Source organism: Lepidochelys kempii, chromosome 4 (genome assembly GCF_965140285.1).
Source record: "Lepidochelys kempii isolate rLepKem1 chromosome 4, rLepKem1.hap1, whole genome shotgun sequence".
Taxonomy (NCBI): Eukaryota; Metazoa; Chordata; order Testudines; family Cheloniidae; genus Lepidochelys; species Lepidochelys kempii.
In genome coordinates this window covers 95,219,311-95,244,145 of record NC_136383.1, presented here as the reverse complement: position 1 = coordinate 95,244,145, position 24,835 = coordinate 95,219,311, and the positions used below count along the sequence as shown (strand labels likewise).

At 37.2% G+C, this 24,835-nt stretch overlaps 1 protein-coding gene across 6 annotated transcripts in view; it reads right to left on the bottom strand.

Moving 5' to 3' along the window:
- ATP8A1 (ATPase phospholipid transporting 8A1) overlaps positions 1–24,835 on the bottom strand; it is a 241,890-nt gene that overhangs the window by 6,209 nt on the left and 210,846 nt on the right. For all 6 annotated transcript variants that reach the window (XM_073342153.2, XM_073342148.2, XM_073342147.2 and 3 more), the window contains 3 exons: positions 13,161–13,249; positions 12,665–12,757; positions 1,290–1,381 (listed from right to left, as the gene is read on the bottom strand). In XM_073342153.2, coding sequence (XP_073198254.1) covers positions 1,290–1,381; positions 12,665–12,757; positions 13,161–13,249 — 274 coding nt within the window. The remainder of the gene's footprint in view (positions 1–1,289; positions 1,382–12,664; positions 12,758–13,160; positions 13,250–24,835) is intronic.

Genomic DNA, 24,835 nt, shown 5'->3' with positions numbered 1-24,835 from the left:
TGGAAACATATTAGTCTCTTACTATTCTTCTGATTTTTCATTTGCATCGGGATGCTTTAATACTGCCGCCTTGAGAAATAGCCTGCTCTCCTGAATATCTTTTTCCCTTAGATTTTCTTCCAATAGAACCTTACCTACCAGTTCTCTGAGTTTAATAAAGTCTGCTTTTTTGAATTCCATTGTCCTTATTCTTCAGTTCTCACTCCTTCCTTTTCTTAGAAATCATGAAACCTATAATTTCACGATTACTTTCACCCAAATTGCCTTCCACCTTCAGATTTGCTACCAATTTCTCCCTGAATGGCTGTCCCCCAGACTAGTTCCTCCACTTTCTGGAACAAAAAGTTGTCCCCAAACATTCCAAGAACTTACTGAGAATTTTGTGTTTTGACATATTACTTTTCCAACAATTGTCTGGGTAGTTAAAGTCGTCCATTACTACCAGGTCTTGTGCTTTGGATATTTCTGTTATTTGTTCTAGAAATGCTTCATCCACCTCCTCTTCCTGATTTGGTGGTCTATAGTACACAGCTACTATGATAGGTTTCAGAGTAGCAGCCATGTTAGTCTGTATTTGCAAAAAGAAAAGGAGTACTTGTGGCACCTTAGAGACTAAATTTGTTAGTCTCTAAGGTGCCACAAGTACTCCTTTTCTTTTTACCTACTATGATGTAACCCCTTTCACTTTTAGCCAGAGACTATCAACTTGTCTGCCTCCCACCTCCTTCAGAACATGTGTATATATTCTTGATGTATAATGCAACACCTTTTCCCTTTTCACCTTGCCTGACCCAAGCCATACCACTCTATACCAATATTTCAGACATGAGACTTATCCCACGTGTGCTAGTACAAATATATATACTATTATAAATGTAGTCACATACAAAAACCATTATACACTATATATAGATAGATATACATATATATTTATTTTCATATATATATTTTCAATGGTGCCCTTCCTCTTTGGGAAAATCAAAATCAAAACAATTTCAGGATGATGGTCCAAAGTTTACATCATCATACTTTGTAATAAAAGCTGTTTGTAATTCAAACTTAGTGTTTTAACACCAAACAGATTTGTCCTTTCTTAAAATATATCAATATCTTAGGTATATTTTGGTATGTGTTTGTTTTAGGTAGATATCTTGTAAAAAGTGTTTTTAATAGTCCATTGTAGCAGAAATCAAGATATTGCATTTTATGACAAACAATTGTAGTAAAGTATTGTTTTGTGTCTATATTTTGAAACCGCATGTTATTCTTTTTAAACACTGAACACTTACGAAGCAAGTTTTGCTGCAGAGATTCAGAACGGTACAAGTTCACAGGACTCTTCTTAAAGACATTCTTCAGTAGTTGAGCTCTTTCAGTTAAGCTAGAAAGAAAGTGGAAATTTGTGAAATATGTCAATTTATGAATGACAATGTATAGTTTGCCCATGGGACATTAAACAAGAGTGGGCAAACTTAAAAAACTGCCCATTATAAGGTAGGAAAAAAACAGTGATCAGTCTTTTATTTAGGTTGTACCTGACCTAATTATTAATAGACATATGATTAAAATGGTGGCAAACTAAAGTATTTCAAATACTGGGTTTATGTTTGTAAGTTTCTGGGGAGAGACTGGTTTGTGGTTATGTGTTTATACACTGACTAGCATATTGAGGACTCTAGGTGTAACCACAATACAAATAAATAAACTAACAATACTATTAAAATATTTAAGTGCCAGATTCTGCCTGGCCCTTTTGCTGTGCAGTGTAAGGGAAGGGGATAGAGACTTCCCCAACCCAGCATGACCTGCATAAAGGCCAGGCAAAATTGCAGAACGTACAATTGCAGAACTGCACTCCTACATACTAAGAAGTGTAAGGATCACTCCCTACCTGCCCTGATATAGTGCCCCAAAGGGGATGGGAATTGCAGGGAGAAGATGGCGTTGAGGTCTTGCCCCTGGATGCGTCAGCCAGCCATGTGTGTGTTGGAGTATGCTGCCTCCATGAAGGGTGTTGCAGTGTGTGCATTTCTGGTGAGCTCTGGGAAACTCTCAGAAGGCGTTCTGCTTGTCTGGCACATTATTCCTCATGGTGCTTGCTTTCAAGGGGTGTAGCTCGGCACTGCTCCTTAGTACAGAATATGTACAATTTACATAATCCAGCCCTTAATAATTATCTCCAAAACAGAGTTGCCAAGAATTTCTGAAATTGTTCAAGATCTGTCCCTGGGAAACAGGTGCTATGGATAGATGATCTGCTATTTTTAGAGATTGGGGTTTGAGTCTGGACTAGATGTCAAATTTAAAAAGGGTAAAAAGAAAAGGAGTACTTGTGGCACCTTAGAGACTAACAAATTTATCAGAGCATAAGCTTTCGTGAGCTACAGATCACTTCATCGGATGCATGCAGTGGAAAATATAGACTAGAAAATATAAAAAGGGTAGTGGCCTGATGGTAACATACATGACTTGTTTTGGTAAAGTGTTTTTGTTGTTTTTTTTTTAAAGAAAAAATTCTACAAGTACATTTATATAAAGTAACAATTCATTTTGACAAATATAAACAATATGCCCTGTTTACTATTGTTTCATAGATTTCAAACATGTTTCATAATCTGAAATAAATGATAATTACAATTAAATGCTAGTGATTAACATTTTAAAGCTGCACAGCATACTCAAATAAGAGGAATTAACACTATTTTTGTTACTGGAGGTGTCTGATTGCCTTGCTATAAATGAGTACTGCACTTTATCAAGTTGTTTTCAGAGATGCTAAGTAAATAGCAAGGGACACATTTTCGCAGATATTTGCATGTATTTACAATGCAAGTAGTAGGTGCATGGTCTTTTGTGCACAAAGGGTTTTCAAAGATTTATGTGCACACCTAGGCAGGTTGAAAATTAAGCTAGAACTAAATTGTAGGTGTACATGCAGATTTCTGGTAACATACACATTGCTGGGAGTTTAAAGCAGGGCTTCTGTGTGTCATCCAGTTATATACTGTCCATTCTTCTCCCTCCCCAAACTCTGCAACTTAGAGTGACACCTCATTACTATTTGTGCTACTACTGCAAAATATACTGGAATATGATCCAGACAGCTCTTCACCTGAGCACAAGTAGAAAAAAAAGGGTTTGTGGGGCGGGGTATGAATGGCAGTTTTAACCAATTGGATACACAGGCACTGGTCAAATGTTACAAGGTTTGATGTTTTCAGGAAACAAACAGGCTGTCTCCTTACAATGTATCTTTCTTCCCAAATTCTTATAGTTTCCCATAGATAAGACCCTAATTTAGTGACTAGAAAATAAGTGAACTGGCCATAGCATAGAGAGCTTGAAACATGATAAATATACTTTCTGATAATTTTAAGAAGATTTACTGCAGGAGTTGGGACGGAATGTAGATGAGGACTGGGAATGGTATTACACAGGCTTTTCAGGCAAACCACAGGAACTATGCCCTGAACTGAGCCTCAGTGTCAGACACAACAGTGCTGAATGTTTTGTCTTCTGTGTATGAGCTGCTTTATCGACATGACCCAGGGTGCCCAGATAAAATTCAAAATAGAACAGTTTGAACTCATGCTACTTGCTGAAGCCTTAGAGCTGTGAAGAAACTGTTTCAGTTATAATTGTGTTTATGGCAATCTTGGGAACCCTAGTAAGCTAAGTTAGGATGTACTGTGAAGAGTTTTCATCCATTTTTAAGGACAGAAGGGACCATGATGATCATCTAGTCTGACCTCCTGCATAACACAGGCCATAAGTTTTCCTTGAATTAATTCCTGATTCAAGTCCAACAGTTGTGATTTAACTAGAGCACATCTTTTAGATAAAACATTTTCTGTGATGGAGCATCCACCACAACCTTCGGCAAGTTGTTCCAATGGTTAATTACCATTAAATGGTTAATCACTATTAAAAATGTGTGCCTTATTTCTAGTGTGAGTTTGTCTAGCTTCAACTTCTGGCCATAAGATCTTGTTATACCTTTGTCTGCAGGATTGAAGATCCCTTTATTAAGAAAATTTCTGTTCCCAATGTAGGTGTTTAGGCCCAGACCCTCAAAGGTATTTAGGTTCCTAACTTCCAATGATCATCTTTGAAGATCTCGTTCTTACAGAGTAAACAAATCACCCTTAACATAATCTTTAATAAGACAAACAGATTGAGCTCATTGTGTCTTTCACTATAAGGAATGTGTTCCAATCCTTTAATTATTCTCAGGTCTCTTCTCTCAACTATATCCAATTTTTAATGTCCTTCTTAAAAGATGTCTTGAAGACCTGCTTGACTGATGATAACTGGAGGAAGATAAAATCCAACATAAACTTTTACATGAGCGAACATCTGTTGTCCTGAGAACAAGCTGCTCCCTAGTGCTTGAGATACAGATGTTAGTTAGCAAAGGGGATGCACCAATTTAATTAAGTTGGATTCTAAACCAATTTAGTTAAAATTAGTGCAATTTTCTCACACTGACAAAGCCTTAGTTATTTCAGGGGCAACCATGATGTCGGCACCAACCCAGATCTTGTAACAACTCAAAATAAAAATATCTCAAAGTAAAAAGTTACCCATAAGATACTAAATACACAATAAAATTAACTATACAAATTCAGACAGATTTGGAGGGAAGAACTGGAGAAAAAACTTGGCAAAGCCAGACTCTGGGCTGAGGTTATTCTGCTCACAGAACGATCTTGGGAAGAATCTTGAAGAAGTAGGTACTGAAAATGTTGGGGACAGCACTAACCTTATGTGAAAATGGGCACTGAATATGTTTGATTTTAGGAGGGGATGCTTGTGCAGTGCTTAATGTACTCAATTTTTCAACAATGTTCAGAGCCTCTGAGGGGCTAGCGGTAAGGGACATCTAGGTATATGCAGAGCCCACACTAAAGACAAACTATACCTCCCCTGATAGGCTCCCTTTTGTTCTGGCAACCCCTGCTCTAATGAGATCCACAGTGCCACATTCTATCCAGCTCTCTAACCCGGGTCATTAGAATGGTGCCTACAGAACTACCATGATTATCTCCTGCTTGTGGCCTGGAATAAGCCATCAGATGGGTATTTTTGCATATGTAAGCTCTTGAGAACTGGGCCTTAAACATGCACATTTTAAGTTCATATTTGAATACTAGTTATGGAACAACTTCTTATTGGTAGTTTGTGTATAATGAAGACTCAACTATATAGGGCTCAATATCTGAACTGAAAATGTAATTGAAGACAGACAGACATCTTAGATAAGAAATGTACTCTACTTTCACTCCATACTGTATTTTCAAATACAGAGGGACCCAGTTCTGCACTCCTATTCACCTGAATAGAGATTGTAGGATAATGCTCTTTACTTGTAACTATCTTTTTGGCATTCAAAATGAGTCCTGAAAATAAACTACATTTATCAGAGCCAAATGTAATATAATGTGAGGTGTGATACATAAGCAGTGCTAGGTGACAGTACCTCAGCATTTGTGCTAATTAGGTTCACTAGGAGGCACAGACTGAACATTAGCACCATTCAAATACATGAAGTGTGTGTATTCTTAAATAACTTCTATCTTGTATGGTTTAAAGATTTAAATAAACTAGTAATTAAATGCATAACGTAAATTATGATGAGCAAGAACAGATTAAAATTTGCAACCATCTAAAATGCTTATTGCTTTATATATTCCTATTACATTTCTAGTTTAAAAATATTTAAAAGTGGCTTACATAAAAAGATAATGTGACTATATTTGGAAGAGGCACTTGTGACATACCAATATTTCAGTACACCTGCACAAGTCAAGGTAACTAGTCATGTTACTGTTCACATATGCCCAATTCAATGCCAGTAACATTTTTTACTTATGTAAAAATTTTTTTTTAAATACTGAAATAGTACACATTTTAAGAGTTGGGTGTGAGGTGGGGAAAGGTTTTTTGGCAATGAAGGTCTGAAATAATGGTTTATTTTTAAAACATTTATCCTCTTACTTTTAGTCATTTCAGTTTTTAGGCACAAGAGGCTTCTTGGCATATCAATTACAATGGATCTGATAACAAAATCAAGCCACCTGCAGTGCAAACTACCCGTTTTATTGAGGCAGTCACATACTATAGGCTCCCATAGGCTTCTCTGGTCAGTGATGTTAAAACATTCAAGTTCTCTTTCAGTTAGAAAAGTGACTGTGTAATAATGGCACCTTCTTGCTAAATCTATTTTCTTACTTTGCTGATGAAAATGTATTTGTACTAGTGTTAAGTGTATTGTTTACTGAAGTACAAGATAAAATCTTATTTGACAGTTGGGCAGAAAAATTCAGATTGCGGAATCTTTATTACTGAGAGGGATGTAAGATTTAATAAGAACACTCATATTAAGTTTGCACTGATCACAACTAAAAACATCTCTTGATTTCACACCTAAGAAATCTGATACTGAAATCACTGAGAAGAAAAAATATGAAATTTCTAGAAAGCCATTTTTAGAATTAATTTTCATGCTATGACCACCTTTTAAACTGCATTATATGTACAATTCAAAAATTATTTTTAAAAATAAATAACTTTTTTGTTTCATATAAGCACTGGCAGTAAAAATTGGTGAGAAATTTTTACAACTTCTTTGAGGATTTCCATTTAGGTGTGTTCAAATCAAAACAGAAAAGAGTGAGGATGTGACTGAAAATATGAGGAACAGCTCTAGAGATTATTTATTCCATTCTTATAGACCTTTCTTTTACAACATACAATATTAAAATGTAAAATGCAATGAAGATCACTCAAAAAATAAAACATTTTAGATAATGCCATTCTAAATGGCATTTTAATCCTCATTTTTAAAGACAAAGATCTTATCAGAGTATTCAAAAGAATGTTCAATAGGAAAAAATACCATTTCTATAACTTTGCAGTCTTATTCCTATGAAACATTTATTCGAATACATGCAATGTCAGGGCAAGAAAAGTATTACAATCTGGACTGGACAAATGTGGTAGCTGGTTTCTACGTCAACAAATAGCAGTGAAATAATTAACATTTTTGGAATTTAAATAGTTAACATCTACTCAGAATAAATGATAGAAATTCAAACGGAGGGTCAAATCCTGAACTGTTTGTATTTGTGAGGTGGTATTTTTAGTTTCTGTTATGTTACTTTGCAGACAAGAGGAAATGAATTTGTCAGTTATGTCCTCCACATCTTTACAGTTCTCTCCTGACCAGGCAATGCTTCATATTCAGCAACAGTAAAAATTAATGTAGAATTTCATGTGAACAAACACATTTTTCTATTGCACTAAAGTAGAGCACTAAGACACCAAAGATATGCTAAAGCACCACTAGAAAAAATGAGAGAATGCCAGAACAAAGTGCTGAAGAACATACAAGAAATGTGCCAGAAATAAGTGGTCAGCCTTATGCCATATGTTACACTCCAAGAGTAAAAATCCTCTGAGATGCTATTTTTAAAGCAGCAGAATTGTAAGTAAGTAGTCATCACAGGATTAGAACTTTTGGGGTAACTTAAGCTTCCACAGAAATGAGTTGGCAAGCCTGGACATATGAAACCCAAGAGTGAGACTCATGTAAGAGGTTATCTTCAGAGAAGCAGAATCATACATAAGTAATCTTCCCTTCTCGGCAACCAAGACTGGGGTATCAGAGTTGGTTTCACTTCTCTGCACTTTTCATGTTACTATGGGAATGAAAGGAAAAGAAGGGAAATTACAGAGACGGTTGTAAGGAACATAAAATGTATCAATCTCTATTGTTAGTGGATCCCGATATCTCCTTGTGGGACAGAAGCCTTTTGCAATTGTGGCTCATGGCAAACAAGTCTATTATTGGAGTTCTCCACATCCTTCAAATCTAGTGAAATATTTTGTTGATTGAGGCTACATTCCCCCTGGAATGGCTGAGGCAATTAACATTGAATTTCCTGGATATGACAATTACTCTGACAGCTTGGAGATTCTTTTAGCCAATTTTAGTATGGGTAATGCTTACCAAAGGAGGGCAACATTTTTTGACCCTTATTGCAATCACTACAGTATTTTCTGAATGGACTAGAACCAAATTCAGTGAAATATGATTGTCATAAACATAAAGGGAAGGGTAAACCCCTTTAAAAATCCCTCCTGGCCAGAGGAAAAATCCTCTCACCTGTAAAGGGTTAAGAAGCTGAAGGTAACCTCGCTGGCACCTGACCAAAATGACCAATGAGGAGACAAGATACTTTCAAAAGCTGGGAGGAGGGAGAAAAACAAAGGGTCTGTGTGTGTCTGTATGATGCTTTTGCCGGGAACAGAACAGGAATGGAGTCTTAGAACTTTTAGTAAGTAATCTAGCTAGGTATGTGTTAGATTATGGTTTCTTTAAATGGCTGAGAAAAGAGCTGTGCTGAATAGAATGACTATTCCTGTCTGTGTGTCTTTTTTGTAACTTAAGGTTTTGCCTAGAGGGATTCTCTATGTTTTGAATCTAATTACCCTGTAAGGTATCTACTATCCTGATTTTACAGAGGTGATTCCTTTACTTCTATTAAAAGTCTTCCTGTAAGAAAACTGAATGCTTTTTCATTGTTCTCAGATCCAAGGGTTTGGGTCTGTGGTCACCTATGCAAATTGGGTCTGCATGAAAACCTCCTAAGCTTAGTTTTACCAGCTTAGGTTAAAACTTCCCCAAGGTACAAATTAATTTTACCCTTTGCCCTTGGATTTCCACTGCCACCACCAAACTTTATCTGGGTTTACCGGGAAACGTAGTTTGGACACGTCTTTTCCCCCCAAATCCTCCCAACCCTTGCACGCCACTTCCTGGGGAAGGTTTGGTAAAAATCCTCACCAATTTGCATAGGTGACCACAGACCCAAACCCTTGGATCTGAGAACAATGAAAAAGCATTCAGTTTTCTTACAGGAAGACTTTTAATAGAAGTAAAGGAATCACCTCTGTAAAAAGACACACAGACAGGAATAGTCATTTTGGTTAGGTGCCAGCGAGGTTACCTTCAGCTTCTTAACCCTTTACAGGTGAGAGGATTTTTCCTCTGGCCAGGAGGGATTTTAAAGGGGTTTACCCTTTCCTTTATATTTATGACAATGATGATTTTCATTTCCAGTCTGTTGATATTAAAAAGTGTGCTCACTATTTAACCACTTGCTCTGCACATATGTCTGGTGCATATAGGCTGCTACAACATAGGAGATTTACTGTTGGTTATTACAGTTTTCCAGTGTAAATTGTTAATGAAACTCCTTGAAGAGATAAGCAGGTTGGTCCACCAGATCAGAGACTCCTGACTTTCATTTTCTCAACTAAAGAGTTTCTTCTACAGAGAATGACATTTTTGCCATGTAATGTGAGTAGATATTAATTAGGGCTGTCGATTAATCACAGTTAACTCATACAATTAACTCAAAAAAGTAACCATGAGTAAAAAAAATCAATCGTAATTAATTTCACTATTAAACAGTAGAATACCAATTGAAATTTATTAAATATTTTTGGATGTTTTTCTATATTTTCAAATATATCGATTTCAATTACAACATAGAATACAAAATGTACAATGCTCACTTTATATTTTTTATTACAAATATTTGCACTGTAATAATGATAAACAAAATAAACAGTATTTTTCAATTCACCTCATACAAGTACTGTAGTGCAAACTCTTTATCATGAAAGTGAAACTTAAAAATATAGGTTCTTTTGTTACATAACTGCACTCAAAAACAAAACATAAAAACCAAGTACATAAAGAGTTGTTACTACGACGAAGGAGATGAATTGTTCTTCTTAACCTCTGAGGACAGGACAAGAAGCAATGCACTTAATTTGCAGCAAGGGAGGTTTAGATTGGACATTAGAAAAAACATCCTGTCAACATGGTTAAGCACTAGAATAAACTGTCTAGTGAGGCTGTGGAATCTCCATCATTGGAGATTTCTAAGGGCAGATTAGACAAACACCTGTCAGGAATGGTCTAGATAATACTCAGTCTGGCCACGAGTGCAGGGGACTGGACTAGATGACCTCTCGAGGTCCCTTCCAGTCCTATGGTTCTATGATTTGAATGTAAAACTTTAGAGCCTACAAGTCCACTCAGTCCAACTTCTTGTTCAGCCAATCTCTGAGAGAGACAAGTTTATTTACATCTGTGGGAGATAATGCTGCACACGTCTTAATTACAACGTCACCTGAAAGTGAGAACTGGCATTTGCATGGCACTGTTGTAGTTGGCGTCACAAGATATTTATGTGCCAGATGCGCTAAAGATTCATATGCCTCTTCATGCTTCAGCCATCATTCCAAAGGACATGCTTCCATGCCAATGACACTTGTTAAAAAAAAATAATGAGGTAATTAAATTTGTGACTGAACTCTTTGGGGGAGAACTGTATGTCTCCTGCTCTGTTTTACCTGCATTCTGCCATATATTTCATGTTACAGCAGTCTTGGATGATGACCTAGCACATGTTGTTTGTTTTAAAAACACTTTCACTGCAAATCTGACAAAATGCAAAGAAGATACCAATGTGAAATTTCTAAAGATAGCTACAGCACTCGACCCAAGATTTAAGACTCTGAAGTGCCTTCCAAAGTCTGAGGTGTGGAGCATGTTTTCAGACGTCTTAAAAATGCAACATTCTGATGCAAAACTACAGAACCCAAACCACCAAAAAAGTAAATCAACCTTCTGCTGGTGGTATCTGATTCAGATGAGGAAAATGAACATGCGTCCATCCACACCACTTTGTGACATTGTAAACAGCAGCATTATCTCTTGCAAATTGTAAACGAACTTGTTTGTCTGAGTGATTGGATGAAGTAGAACTGAGAGGACTTGTAGGCTCTAAAGTTTTACATTGTTTTATTTTTGAATGCAGTTATTTTTTTGTACATAATTCTACATTTGTAAGTTCAACTTTCATGATAAAGAGATTGCACTACAGTACGTGTATTAGATGAATTAAAAATACTATTTCTCTTGTTTTTTACAGTGCAAATATTTGTAATATAAATATAAAGTGAGCACTGTACATTTTGTATTCTGTGTTGTAACGGAAATCAATATATTTGAAAATGTAGAAAATATCCAAAACTATTTAAATAAATGGTATTCTATTATTAATAGCATAAGTAATCATGATTAATTTTTTTAATCGATCGACAGCCCTAATATTAATACAAAGATCAGCCAGGATTAAGGCACCAAATTAAAACAAAAAATCCCTAGACCAAAGAACTGAACAACTTGTCTGGAGGACGAATGGGGCCAATGGAGGATGTCTTTGCAGCTAGTGAAACAATTTTCTGACGTGTTCTCCGGAGGCCTTCTTAAGATTAATGCAAGCTCACAGATGAACTAGATTGTGAGATGGTTCCAGAGCACTCTTATGGATTTATGATCATCTTCAGTGATAAAAGAAAATGTATCTGTTTGTAAAAACATTACCCTAATAACAGAAGCTGAAGAAGAAAATACCTTTGGACACAAGAGATGTACTTTGAGGACGATATGGTTGACTGGAGAGAAGGAATGAAACTCTTCCCAGAAAAACACTAGTTGATATAAACCACATGCTCACATAGGGCAAAATGATTGCTCGTCTCTGGAAGCACAGTGAGGTTCACCTGAGCTATAACAAGCACTGGGGACCTGGAAGGAGATTCAGTGTGATGGAGAGGTGTCTGTTTCCCAGACAACTGAACTGAAATCAGCAGTCTGGGAACACAGTAGATATGGGAACAGTGCTGCAAGATTCAGCAGCAAAAGAAGCACACTGATTTACTCTCTCCCAGAGCCTTTGCAAAGGTATTCCTTTCATCATTCTTTCTGCTACTGCAGCAAAATGGTCTGGTCTGTTCTTTTCTGTCTCTTCTTCAGTATAATTCTTTGCCATTCTTCTATAACTTTTGAATAAGCTTTTATTTCTTCAAGTCTCCTGAAATAATATTCCTTCTTCCTTTTCAACCATACATGCCTGGCACTGGGAAGAGTACAAGTAGTCGGGGGAGTGCACTTTGTGGAGATTTAAGTTTGTTTTATTTCTTACCTGTTTTACGTTTGTCTAGTGCATTTTCCTTTACTTGATTTAATATATGAAGTAAGGCAGAGGTTCTTTAGATTGGTGTTACATCAATTTGTTTTCCTTATGTCAGCACACTGTGCAGAGATTTTGCTATTTTCCTTTAGGCCCTTAATCTGAAAGGCTTTTAACTGAGTTTAACAGTTGTCCTTAGGCAAAGTTTATAAATGTAGCTGTGAATGAACCAAGTTCTAACTTGTTTTGTCTCAATTGTGAACACTGCCAAAGCAGCAAAACAGGATTTTAAAACCAGGTTCTGTTAGTATTTTGTTTTATCCACAATGACTAGCCAAATTTGGCAGAACTTAGTTCAGCCAAAAATGAACAAACTCAGTTGAAAACGTTTTGTAAATAATTCCTTAGGCCCTGAACTTTCAAAAAGATGCACACAGATGGATTCTTGTACCTGCAGAGAACCCCATTCATGTGGATGCAAGTGTCTGTCTGCTTGCATCTTACTGCAAGATCAGAGCCTTAATTTCTTGATAGTTTGTATAATGTGACTATGAACATTCAACAGCAAGAAATTATTTTTAAAAGATCAATCTACAGGTATTTTACAGTACCTCTTGCCATGCACAACTGCTCCTGGATCTTGAGATTTTGCTTCCAACTCCTGAACTTCATCTACCAGTGTCTTAAAAGTAGATCTCTTGATTCTGCAATATGAAATGCTTATCAGATTTACTCTTGTTGAAACCATAATATATGTCTTTTTCAAGACTCTATAATAGAAATTTACAAATTAATTTTTGCCAAGTGATTTCAACTTAAATTTTGAAAGGAGAAATTTTAAAGAATACACTAAATAATACACTTTGTCAGCTGTTATGCTAAGCACAAACAACATAAGTTATCAATTACAAGTTCTGATTAACAAAAATATTTAAAAAGAAATAAAGTAGTGGTACATTGTGGCAAGATTTGTAAACTACAAACAAAGTGAGTCATAATTTGAAAGAATCAATGAAGCTCTTTATATTTTCTTAAACTGGCCAATACTTAGAAAAATTAAAACTTGACAATAATTTTCCCTCTAAGTTTTAACAGTTCTATACTTACACTTTGTATATTACGTCAAAAAGCAAAGCTGTCACAGGAATACATAACAGACCCATCCAAAAGACTCCAGAGCTGAACAACATAACTGCCTGGATAGATAAATCACAAAAATGATACCGTTATAAAAAAAATACCAAAACCTTTAGACATCTCAACATTTTCTTGGCTCAAAGTATCAAAATCAAATTCATCCAAACTTTGCTGGGCTCTCTAATGCAATATAGAAATTACTGGGCCTCATTCTGCAAACCTTACTCACAGGAGTTGTCCTTACTCATCCTGGGTGAAAGTCCCTCAAATACTTAATATGTAAGTAAATGCTACTCATGTTAAAAGCTTCATGGAAATTTCAAACTGTTCAGTTCTTTAAAAATAATAAAAAAAAAAACAACCCCCCCCAAAACCCATCTTAACACCATCCCATTTCTAATACTAATAAAGAATATTATTAAAATAAGATATAGCAATTTAAAATAATGCTAAATCTTTGAGAACATGTTCTAATGGCACTCCTATTTGCTGTCAACCCTAATATGAGATAATGGATACCAAAAAAGATATTCGTCCTCACAATTATCTTGTCATACATCTCCCAGGAGCACCCATTACTACTACGACTAAACTGACTACTGTTTAAATGTTCTGTTTATAATTCAGAACTGCAAAAATAATGAGAAAATATATATACTTCACCTGTTTTCCTGTAATCCTTTAACAAAACATCTAAACAAAAGCTGTTTTTAAAATAAAGCACATTGCTGCAAAATTTAAATACTTTACTACCAACACACTTTTTGCTTTTAGTTAGGTGTATAATTTAGTCTTTACTTTTTACTGTCAGAATGGAAACCAGAATTTCTCCTGTCCATGTTAATTAACTTGTTTTTGCACACCTGTTACAACCAAAGACAAAATAAGCACGACTCTTCTGCAAAATTAGTATAAAGGGCATTAAAATAATCTTAATTTGCCTTTGTAACACATGCCAAGCATCTACATTGGAGATATTATGATTGCAAAGAAAATGATCTATGATTAATAAATTGTCAGTTGTTTGTAATTAGAATATTAAAAATGCTTTTGTAATGCAATTAGATTTCACAGAGATTAAGAGTAACATTGCTACACAACAGCATTTGAATTCTTTGATTTCATTTCTTGAAGTCTAATTGCTTCTAAAGGTTAAATTTGCAGCACCTAATTGAAATAAACCAACTGCAAAATTTTACTAATATTAGCAATACCCCCAATTAAAGGAAAAATGCAGACACTTTGAATGAGTAGCTTAAATATTACTCTTTTTTTTTAGCACACATACATTAAAATTTGTTTCCGATCTGTATGTGGTACATTACTTACGGTCTAGAAAGAGAAAGTCGTTTTCACAAAGTCTTATTATAATGTAGGTAGTGAATATAGCCCTATTTATTTTCAGAGTGCATGTGGATAGATACATGTATTCCTTGGAAAACTTAAAATTTTAGCCAAGCTGCAAACTGCAAATGTACCTTTTTTATCTACATCCATGTTTTATAAGTATAATAGCTATTACAGGTGACTGAGGATGCCCTGAGCACTTTAGTTTTTAGCCAGAATAATTCCTATAAACAAATTTATAAATTATGAATAATAATGCTTGGATTAAAATAACTACAATTCGCAACTTCAGCCAAAAAGATATTTTTAGATATCTGTAACAAAATGGAGAAAAATTTATTCACATAAAAGTCACTTGATATTATAACCAAAACATGACCCTTGACATGCTTGGTGACATGCTCAATTCTTAAAATCAATACTAATAGGAAATGCCTATCAAAACTACATTTTGTAAAAGCTTTGAAAGTTTACGTTAAAGTTTAAGTAACAGTTTTATAGACCAACATTTTCCTAAACAAAAAATGGCAGAGAAAAATCACAATTTGATCTGAATCACTTTATATTATTAATTTTAATAATATTTTTAGTTTAATTTAGTAACAGCAAAGAACTATACTTGCTTTAGCCACTCTATTAAATGTTTCCTAGTGAAACAGCAAAAGTGATAATGTAGGTCTTAGGATGTTAATTCTGACTATTGTAATGCTAACTATGAATGAAGCAACAACTGGCGCCTACTATTCAGTCCACCCAGCCTTTAGCTTTACAAATGAACAACACGAATTGAGAAAAAAAGTTTTTCTGCGTCATATTTGAAAGCCTGTCAGATTTTTTTTTCTTTTGCAGAGTTAATCCAAACCTAAAAGATTTAAAGCCGACATTCGCATTAAAGACAGAGGGCCTCTTTGTATTTTTTGGATGAAGAGGGAAAAAATAAAATCCCACAGAGGTATTTCCTTCCTTTCTGTACAAGAAAGCTCCCCCCTCACTCTGTATAAACCATTTTTGTCTCTAACTTTTCACATCTCTCTACACATAGGCAGGTCATCTGGGAAATGGCAAACCAATCCTTTTCAGACAATGGCACTAACAGGAGCAGCCTGTTCTGGGGATGGACTCTGGCTGCCTCTGTTCGTGGTTCACAAATTGTTCCTAATGTGTGAGATTAGTGGTCAATGCCAAGTTTTTTTCCTCTTTAGGCCTTGTGAAACCAAATGGAATCTTCCACAAAAGTGGCTCCCAGGGGAATTCAAAAATAATCCGAAGTAAGAGTTAGAAAGTCTAGTAAATTGTATGACTAACAGGTCCCAGGGGGAAAACAATTGCTGTCTAAGTAGCATGGATATGCTGCAAATGTTGATTCTCAAAATTAAGACTTTCTAAAATAAATTAAGATAGCTCATAAATGTAGCTTTAACAGAATTTTTCCTGATGCTGTTTGAGTTTTGTTTAAAGAAACAAAATTCCTGAAGATTGTTACCATATCACTTTTTAATTCAGTAGAATATTAAAAGCCCTGCCTGCAGAACTTTTTAAAAGCACTGAAGGATAATGTACTATCAGAAAATTACATATCAAGTTGAAATGATTAGATAAGAATATTCCCTCTCTCTTTACTATATTTATGAAACATTACAGATACATTCAGACAAATCATTTTTAAGGATGAGGATATCAGAAAAGCGAGGCAACAAAGTTGGAAAGGGCAATAAAACCATTCTGTGGAAAGATTTATAAAGCCTTTTCAGTTTATCTAATCTAGCTATCATCACTGTAGTACTGGTATGTGAATGCCTCCCCAGTATTTAAGGATAGAAATAGTAACAGTTTCTCCCTCTTTCTTCCTTCTCAGAGAAATAACTTGATTAATTTATAGCTGGGTTTTGCGTACGTGTGCATGTGTGCACACCATAGTTAGCGAACTAACTGAGGCACAGCGAAGCCGAAGACGAGTTTTGCATTTAGTTCTCAATGCAGTGAGGTTAGAGGTCATTTTTATCTTTTCTGGTAGTTAGTTCCATAGCCCTTTCTTTATATTTACAGCTTAGAAAACAGAGCTTCCACTAAAGAAACCATATTAAATGTATACAACCCTCCCCTTCCCCCCGCAAACCTGGTGGTACACAATACAAAGCAGAGGCCAACAATAAGGTGAGGAGAGCATCAGGAATGAAGTATCAGGCAATCTGTCAGCAAGTGGAGAAGGAAGCAGTAAAAAACCATTGCTATCTGAAAAATCCTGAGGTGCTCACTCAAGCAAAATTCCTGTGAAATACATAAGAATTTGTCCAAGTAAGGACTGAATAAAAACTGCAGGATTTTGTCCATGATTAATGAATATTAATAATATCTGATATTGTCAGCACATATTATTTTTAAAACTGTATTTTGAAGGATTATTTATAGATAGGTACATAAACATAACTATGATTAGAAACACAGCTGTAGGTGTCCTCTCCCACCTGGCCCAATTAGTATACAATGAGTTTTATTTTCAGATGAGTATCATTTTCAGATAAACATACAGATTCAAAAAGGTATATGGTGTTGAGTAAGATTTGATGCACAAATAGTTCAGGGTCTCATTTGATAGTTGTTCCTTCAAACCTTGTTCTTCTTCAAGTGATTGTCTATATGTGCCCCATGCACTTGAGATTGCAATGTTTTGGCCAGCAGTGTCCATTGGGCTGCACCTTCACCCTTCATGCCCTCAAGCCTGCCAACCAAAGGGCATAAGCAGGGCATGATGACCAACCAATCCTCAATTCCTTCTTACTGTCTATGGCTGTGAGATGGAGTCGATTTAGCTGTGTCCCTGTCATTCACAATTGCAATAGTTTCATTATAAGATAGTATAGACATTCCTTCCTGGAGCCCAGGCACTGAGACTTGGGGAGGGTCACAGAGCCTGGGCACATCTACACTGCTATTTTTAGCCCTGAAGCAGGAGTCCTGCGATACCGAATCAGTTAACCTAGGCTCCGAGACTTTCTGCCACTGGTTTTTAGAAGTACAGATGTACCCTATGAGACGAGATACACTGGAGTTGGAGCAGTTCTCAGCAAAAAGTGCCCTTGGCATCCAGGGCTCTAAGGGTATGTCTACACTACAGCTGGGGGTGTAATTTCCAGCTCGGGTAGACATACTCACACTAACTTTGATCAAGCTAGCATACTGAAAAGAGCAGTGTAGAGTGCCAGGGTGGGTGACAGCATGGGTGGCGGGCCAATGCCGCAGCTATACCGTTATTTTTAGCAGCTAGACATTGTATCACCAGCTGCACTGTAGATATCCCAGTGGTGTTCTCCTGCAACTTCCTGTTTTTGCCTCTTCCCAATCTGAAAGGGGCAGGTACCTGCACCACTTCTCTAAGAAGCACGAAAGAGGACCCTCTGTTAAATGTACTTCTTAAAGAGAGAGAGAGAGGTCTCCTCTTTCTGCTGTTTTTAAAAAGAGCAGCTCAAGGCTGAGTCATGGTTACTCTGGTAGCTGTGAGGACTCAGGGGTCAGATCTCTGACACTCATTGTTATCTCAGACTTGTATATGGCGATTAAGGTACTGCATCAGGGGCTTTCTGTGCTGGAGCTAGGCTGTTCTCAGTGGTGGCAGATGATAGAACAAGGAGTAATGGTCTCAAGTTGCAGTGCGGGAGGTCTAGGTTGGATATTAGGAAAAACTATTTCACTAGGAGGGTGGTGAAGCACTGGAATGCGTTACCTAGGGAGGTGGTGGATCTCCATCCTTTGAGGTTTTTAAGGTCTGGCTTGACAACGCCCTGGCTGGGATGATTTCATAGAATCATAGAATAACAGAGTTGGAAGGGACCTCTGGAGGCCATCTAGTCCAATCCCCTGCCCAGAGCAGGACCAATCCCAACTAAATCATCCCAGCCAGGGCTTTGTCAAGCCTGACCTTAAAAACTTCTTTAGTTTTTAGATTTAGTTGGGGTCGGTCCTGCTTTGAGCAGGGGATTGGACTAGATGACCTCCTGAGGTCTCCTCCAACCCTAATCTTCTATGACTCTATGGTGGCCAGCAATTTGACCTTGGTGCTGACATTCTTGGTACTGCCTTTTTCAGAACTGCCAACTCTGGTACTGACCATACTGACTTTTATCTTAGTTTTGATGCCATTGGTACCAAGAATTATGGTACTGGCAGATTTGGCTATTTCAGCCCTTCCCAAATTTACTTTATTGTCTTCATTTGTAACACTGATGGAGCCAGTACCACAGCCATTGGTACTGGGATGTCTTCGGTACTGACTAAAAAGCTCCCTGAGAGTCTAAACTTCAGACCTGAATGAGGGCTGCTCATCCTTTACAAGAGGAAGATTCTTATTACTTATCTGTCTCAGATATCAGTGAGCATCGTTCACTTCCTTATTCTCCTAGGGCACCCCCTCCATGACTCATATTTTTCCAGTAGACTCCACAGTTAAGGGTCACCATAATCTAAGGGTGTTCTGGGAAGGACCCGCTGTCTAGTATCCCCTTCCTTGGTCACTCACTCAGTAACCATATGGACTTCATTCCTGGCCTTAATAGGCACTGTGGTATGTTCATCATGCTACAAGGCATAACTTCTTTGCTGTATCAAGAGTAAGATCACCTTCTCCACAAGAATTATCTAGAGATCATCCTCAACAACAACTGTCTCATGTTCCTGCTACAGAGATTTCACCAGCACAAATTTCTGAGAAAGAGCAACTCTAGCACCAACCTGCTGAAATCACAACTGCTCACAAATCATCTTTGTCACCTGATGAAGATGTGGTGCCATCCTCTACATCACCTGATGACTAGAGGGCATTTCAGGATCTCCTTTGCAAAATGATGGAGGTGTTGGAGATCCCAACAGAGTCTACGAAAATGCCCACAAATTGCTGGACATCTTACATTCTTCTCTTCCTGAAAAACTTGCTATGCCAGTCAATAAGGGCCTTCTGGAACTGGCTCAATTATAGCAAACTCCAGCCTCCATACTTACAACTACAAAAATGATGGACAGGAGACACAAAGTTCCCTCTGTGGGTTTTGAATATTTTTATTCCCATCTTGCACCAGGTTCCTTGGTTGTCATAGCAGCTCAGGCGAGAACAAGACACAAAACATTCAAATCTACTCCTAAGAAGAAGAAGGAGCCAAAGCATCTAGATCTACATCTTTTCGTTAGGAAGAGCTATTTATCTGCTATGTACAACTTTGAATACCAACTACCAAGTTCTAGATATGACTGTTTTAATTGACACATAGTATCAGACTTCTTGGATAAGATCCTGCCCAATTACAGGGAAGAGTTAAAATAATTGATTGCAGAGGCTCAGCTAACAGGAAGGACCTAAGTGTTGGCTACTACTGATGCATCATACTCTGTATCTAGATCAGTGATAGTAAAACTGAGGCTTGCAAGTCGCAAGTGGCTCTTTAATGTGTCTCCTGCAGCTCTTTGCAGCACATGATATTAAAACACTGAGTGATTTAATTATTAACCAATCAGGATGCTTTTACTATGTTATTAACCAATTGTAGTTGATAAAATAATAATACTTGGTCAGTCATTTTGCTGTGAGAATTATCTATCTATCTATACACACACACACACACACACACACACAATAGTTCCCCTGTAATAATATTTAAATATGAATATATGGTATTACACTGAATGAAACAATGAATTCACACTACTGTGGCTCTTTTGGGTAATGTTGACCACTAGCTGCACCAAAGCTCCTGGCTCCCTGCCGGGAACCACCCAGACTCTGGGTGCGTAGCTCTCCAACAAAAGCCTGGCTGCGGCAGGGAGTGGAGAGTCTGGGGGAGCAGTGGGGCTCCCTGGTAAGAATAGGGAGCTGGGAGCCTACGGGCAGTATCAGGGCTCCCTGCAAGGAGCCTCAGTGCAGCAGGCTGGCTGCCAGCAGGGAGGGTGCAGCCCAGCTGGGAGTGGGAAGCCAAGGCACTAGCTGGACTGGGAGCGGGGAGGCTCTGAGCAGGGTGGGCGCAGCCCAACTGTTAACGGGGAGCCACGGGGGCACACAGGCTCTAGCTGGGCCCCTCACCTGCCCCAGTGACATCTTCCATTATACTTTCTAGGCTATTACTTTTTCACCTGTATGCCTACAATATGTTAAATAAAATTGTGATCTACACCATCTGCTGAAAAACAAATTCATCCAGACCATTAACATTTTTTATTTAGCTGGCTTATGCTGTTTTTGCTTTGTTAGTTATGTACTACAAGACATTCGACATCATGCTACATATTGTAATGGTCACGCAGCATATTTTGCATTTTGTATCTAATTTAAAAAATATTTGAAGGTAAAGAAAGATATCCATTTCTCTGGTTTCTTCTAACACAAAGAGTTTAATAGGAAATAACTAGTCTGCACATTTTTGGGGTTTGCAGATGTTCTCAAAACCTGATGTACTGCAATAAATTATGTATATCTTTCTCTTTTCCCAGCAATATTTAGGAAAAATACTGTGAAGTTATTTCCTAAAACTACAGTGTTGTAAGTATGACTTTTATTTAGCCTATGTTCCTGAAGAGAGAGATTTGAATAATGTCCCTAGATATTTTTAAAAATGTTAGGGACAGTAGAAATATCAACCAACAGCATCTTTTATTAGTCTGAACGTTGTGCTTTGCTCTATTAGATAAAAAACTGAGACTGCAAGTAAGTTCTTCCCTGGAGGGTACTTGTCTAAGTACTTTAACTTTGATAAACATCTACATTTTTTCTTTTCTCAAGAAGTTTAATTTTATTATTTATAGAATAATAATTAAAAGATGAATATGAAATATTTTAACAGTGCAATTCCATATGTAAGATAATTTATTATGTAGGATAATACAGACTGAAGCAATATTTCAGAAACTAATACTGTTAATATACTATAGTAATACCTTTCCTACAGGGTGCAGCTAAAATGTCCAACAAAGAGTTTTATTGTTTTTCACAGGGATTCTACAAACCTCAATCAAATGATCTGAAATTCTGTAAAACACATGCTTGTTCCTTAACTTCAATTTCCTTCAGTAGTTTTATAGATCCCTTAGGCCAGATGGAGCAGAAACAGATGGTGTTCTGGAGAATTTTACAGTGCACGTCTACAGTACCACAATAAATTTAAACAGTTCTGCAGATACAGAGCTTTTGTTATTAATTTCGATACAAACTGTTTCTTGTTGCAGTAAGTTTTATATTTTTAATCTGGTTTACTAATCACAGTGGCAAAAATAGAAAAGCTCAATCCTCACTTTAAAAATACATAAGCACCCAACAGCGTCGTTCAGACAATTATGAAAGGCAGGTAGCATAAGTTTATACAGCGCAGTACTTTCTCTGGAGCGTGCCTTGCCTCATAAATTGTTGTACTGGTGTGAACATATACAAGTCAGGGTTTTTAAAAATGCCTCCTTCTCTTAAATCACATCCATGTTTGTTTGAGGAGAGGGAGACAACTATACCAGCTAACTATATCACAGCAAAATTTTCCTATTTAATCATTTTTTAAGTCAAGCTGTTTTCTTCTTTTAGTGCTCCTCTAAACAAAATGAAGTATTATCTGCATGAGATCTACAGAACCTTTTGGTTATAAAATATCTATCTCCTATCACATTTATACTCTACTGAAACATGAACAACCAATAACTACTTTGATTAGAATTATGTATGTTGTAGGAAACTTTAAATGTAGAAGTTTATTGCAACATAACTAGATTAATTACAGAAATATACCACAAATAAGTGACCACAAGATCAGTTATTTTCCCCCCAATAGCTATAATATGGAATATAGAAAAACACAAATAGCATTTCACCTGGCAGTACACTGTATTGTAGATTAAAAATGCTTTTTCACCTGACCCTGTTATAATGTAGTTTTATGACTTTCAGAGAGTCTGGCAAAGGAAAAATGTTTGTACAAAATCATCTGGTAAAGCAAAACTCATTCTACAAAATAAATAAAATGCCACAATAGATATAAAGAGTTATGGACTTTACTTTTAGATGTTTAAGCAAGCCAGATTTGCTATATATGGTTATACAATTAGAAAATACTATAGTTTTAAAATATAATGCAAGCACTTGTTCCTGTTCCCTTTGTTAACATTACCAGGCTTCTGTATATATTTTATAATACTGGATACAGGTTGGTAGAAAGTCAAAAAGAGTAGTAAAGTATGTGGGGTACAAATATGACCCAGCAGTTAGCCTGAATTATGAAAACTATGTAGAAGGAACCAGACTCAAAGAGAAAAACGGAAAATTACTTACTTGTAATTTTGATTATCTGAAGATATCATTCCAACAGAATTTTTTACTCTTGAATCTGAGTTCCTCAGTGTAAGGTCGCGTCTCCACAGATATGGGAATCAAAGTAACTACATTGGTTTTATTCATGCCTTTAGTTATTTTGGTGCAAGTCTGTTTATGGACACTCTTATTTTGGACAAAGAGTGCCATACTTTGATATAACTTAAGTCAGTCAAAATAGATTTATAAAGGTATGTGATAAAAATATTCTTGTAGAAGGCTGCGGTGAGCCTTGTGAACCTTGACCTGGTCTACTAGTTTTAGAACAGGCAGGTCTCTGCAATATGAAATTCAACCAGACAGTTACATGGTCATTTTACTAACAGCATTGTCAAGTGAACTGATGTCAGAAGAAACAAAAAGTTTGGTGGACTTTCTAAGGGCTTTAGTGTGCTCCAAGCAGAATCTTGACATTTTAACATCAAGTGTATGGAGAAGGGTTTCACTGGAATGGGTGTGCAAAGGTGACAAGAATGTTAAAAAGACAGACTCATTAAAGTGAAAAACAGTCACCATATTGGAGAGGAAACTCTGATGAGCCTGGAGCACCACACTATCTTTGTAAAATCTGGATCAATCACGAGAGCTTTAAACTTGCTTGTAGAAGTTGCTGCCACCAGGAAAAAACTTTGTGTAAGAAACTTAAGTTTAAAGAAACTGAGTGGTTCAATAGAAGTTTTCATCATCTTTTCCATGACCACATTAATATACCATGATACAGGAAGCTTTTTGACGCACGTATTTAAAAATGCCAAGTGCCAAATTAACCTGATGACCAGGTGCTCACTTGTCTACCTTCAACTAGTAGATAACAGAACACAATAGCTACTATATATACTGGATGGAATTAGTCGGTAAGTTAGCATCAGACAGTGTATGAAGGTAGTCAAGCAGTTTTGTGCAGCACTTGGCCCTGACTGCATCAAACCACAAATATTTTCCAACTGGAATTGTAAATTCTTTGGATGGATGGCTTCCGTGATTCCAGGAGGACATGAGTCACTTGCACAGCAACAACAATCCTAAATATCTTTACCTTGTCAAGAGCTAAGTTGTCAGGGACGGAATGCCTAGGCTTGGATGCAGCAATGTTTCCTGGTTCTGAGTGATGATACAAGGCAGACTCTCAGTATCTTATGAAGCCCATCAAAGTTGGGATGTCATGCCTCCAGATGGTAAGAAGTTCATAGGAGATTTTTATGGTGGTGGGAATTATGCCTATGGTGGGATACAGATAGCGGATGGTAGATGCTGGAAACGGAGACAGGAAAGTTTGGCTAAAAAGGATGTCCAGGGTATTCTGGGGTGCAATGAGTGGGAGCTAGCACGGAGCTGTGGGTGAGATTCTGGGTGGGCAGTGAGTGTGGAAGGGAGTAAAGGAGTAGGGAGGCAGTGAGTGGTGGAAAGGGGGTAGGGGAATAAGCATGGGGGCAATGAGTGGGAGTAGGGGAAAGGAGGGAATGGTCAACAAGGGAGTCTGGGGGGGTGGGCAGTAAATGGAGATAACTGATCTGAATAGGGTTAGAGAAGGAGTGTGTATGTGGATGCTGGCATAAGTAAACAAGCTGCTGGAAGCTGCATGAGGTGAGCTGAATGTGGAGCTCTGGAAGGAACAAGTCAGAGTTCCATGCAAATGGGAAAAGGAGGAGGTTATGGTTCCGGGGAGGGGAGGGGGACGGCAAGAGAGCTATTGGTGGGTTGGAGTTGCAAGTAGAAGGGAAGGTAGGGAGAGGAGATGCTGGTGGCCCTGCAACAGTTATAGTGACTGAGTGCTCAAGACAGTGTTGCTGGGAGGCAGACAGCAGCATTGCCTTGAGAAGCTGCTGGTTCAGACAGCTGATAGGGAGGCTGTGGGAAGCCAACTCTTCCAACACCTCCTCATAATAACAGACCTTTTTCTCCTACCCACATTCCATGCTTACCTATGCTTCTGGGGTCAGCAAGGTCAAGATGAAGGTTTGGGGGAAGC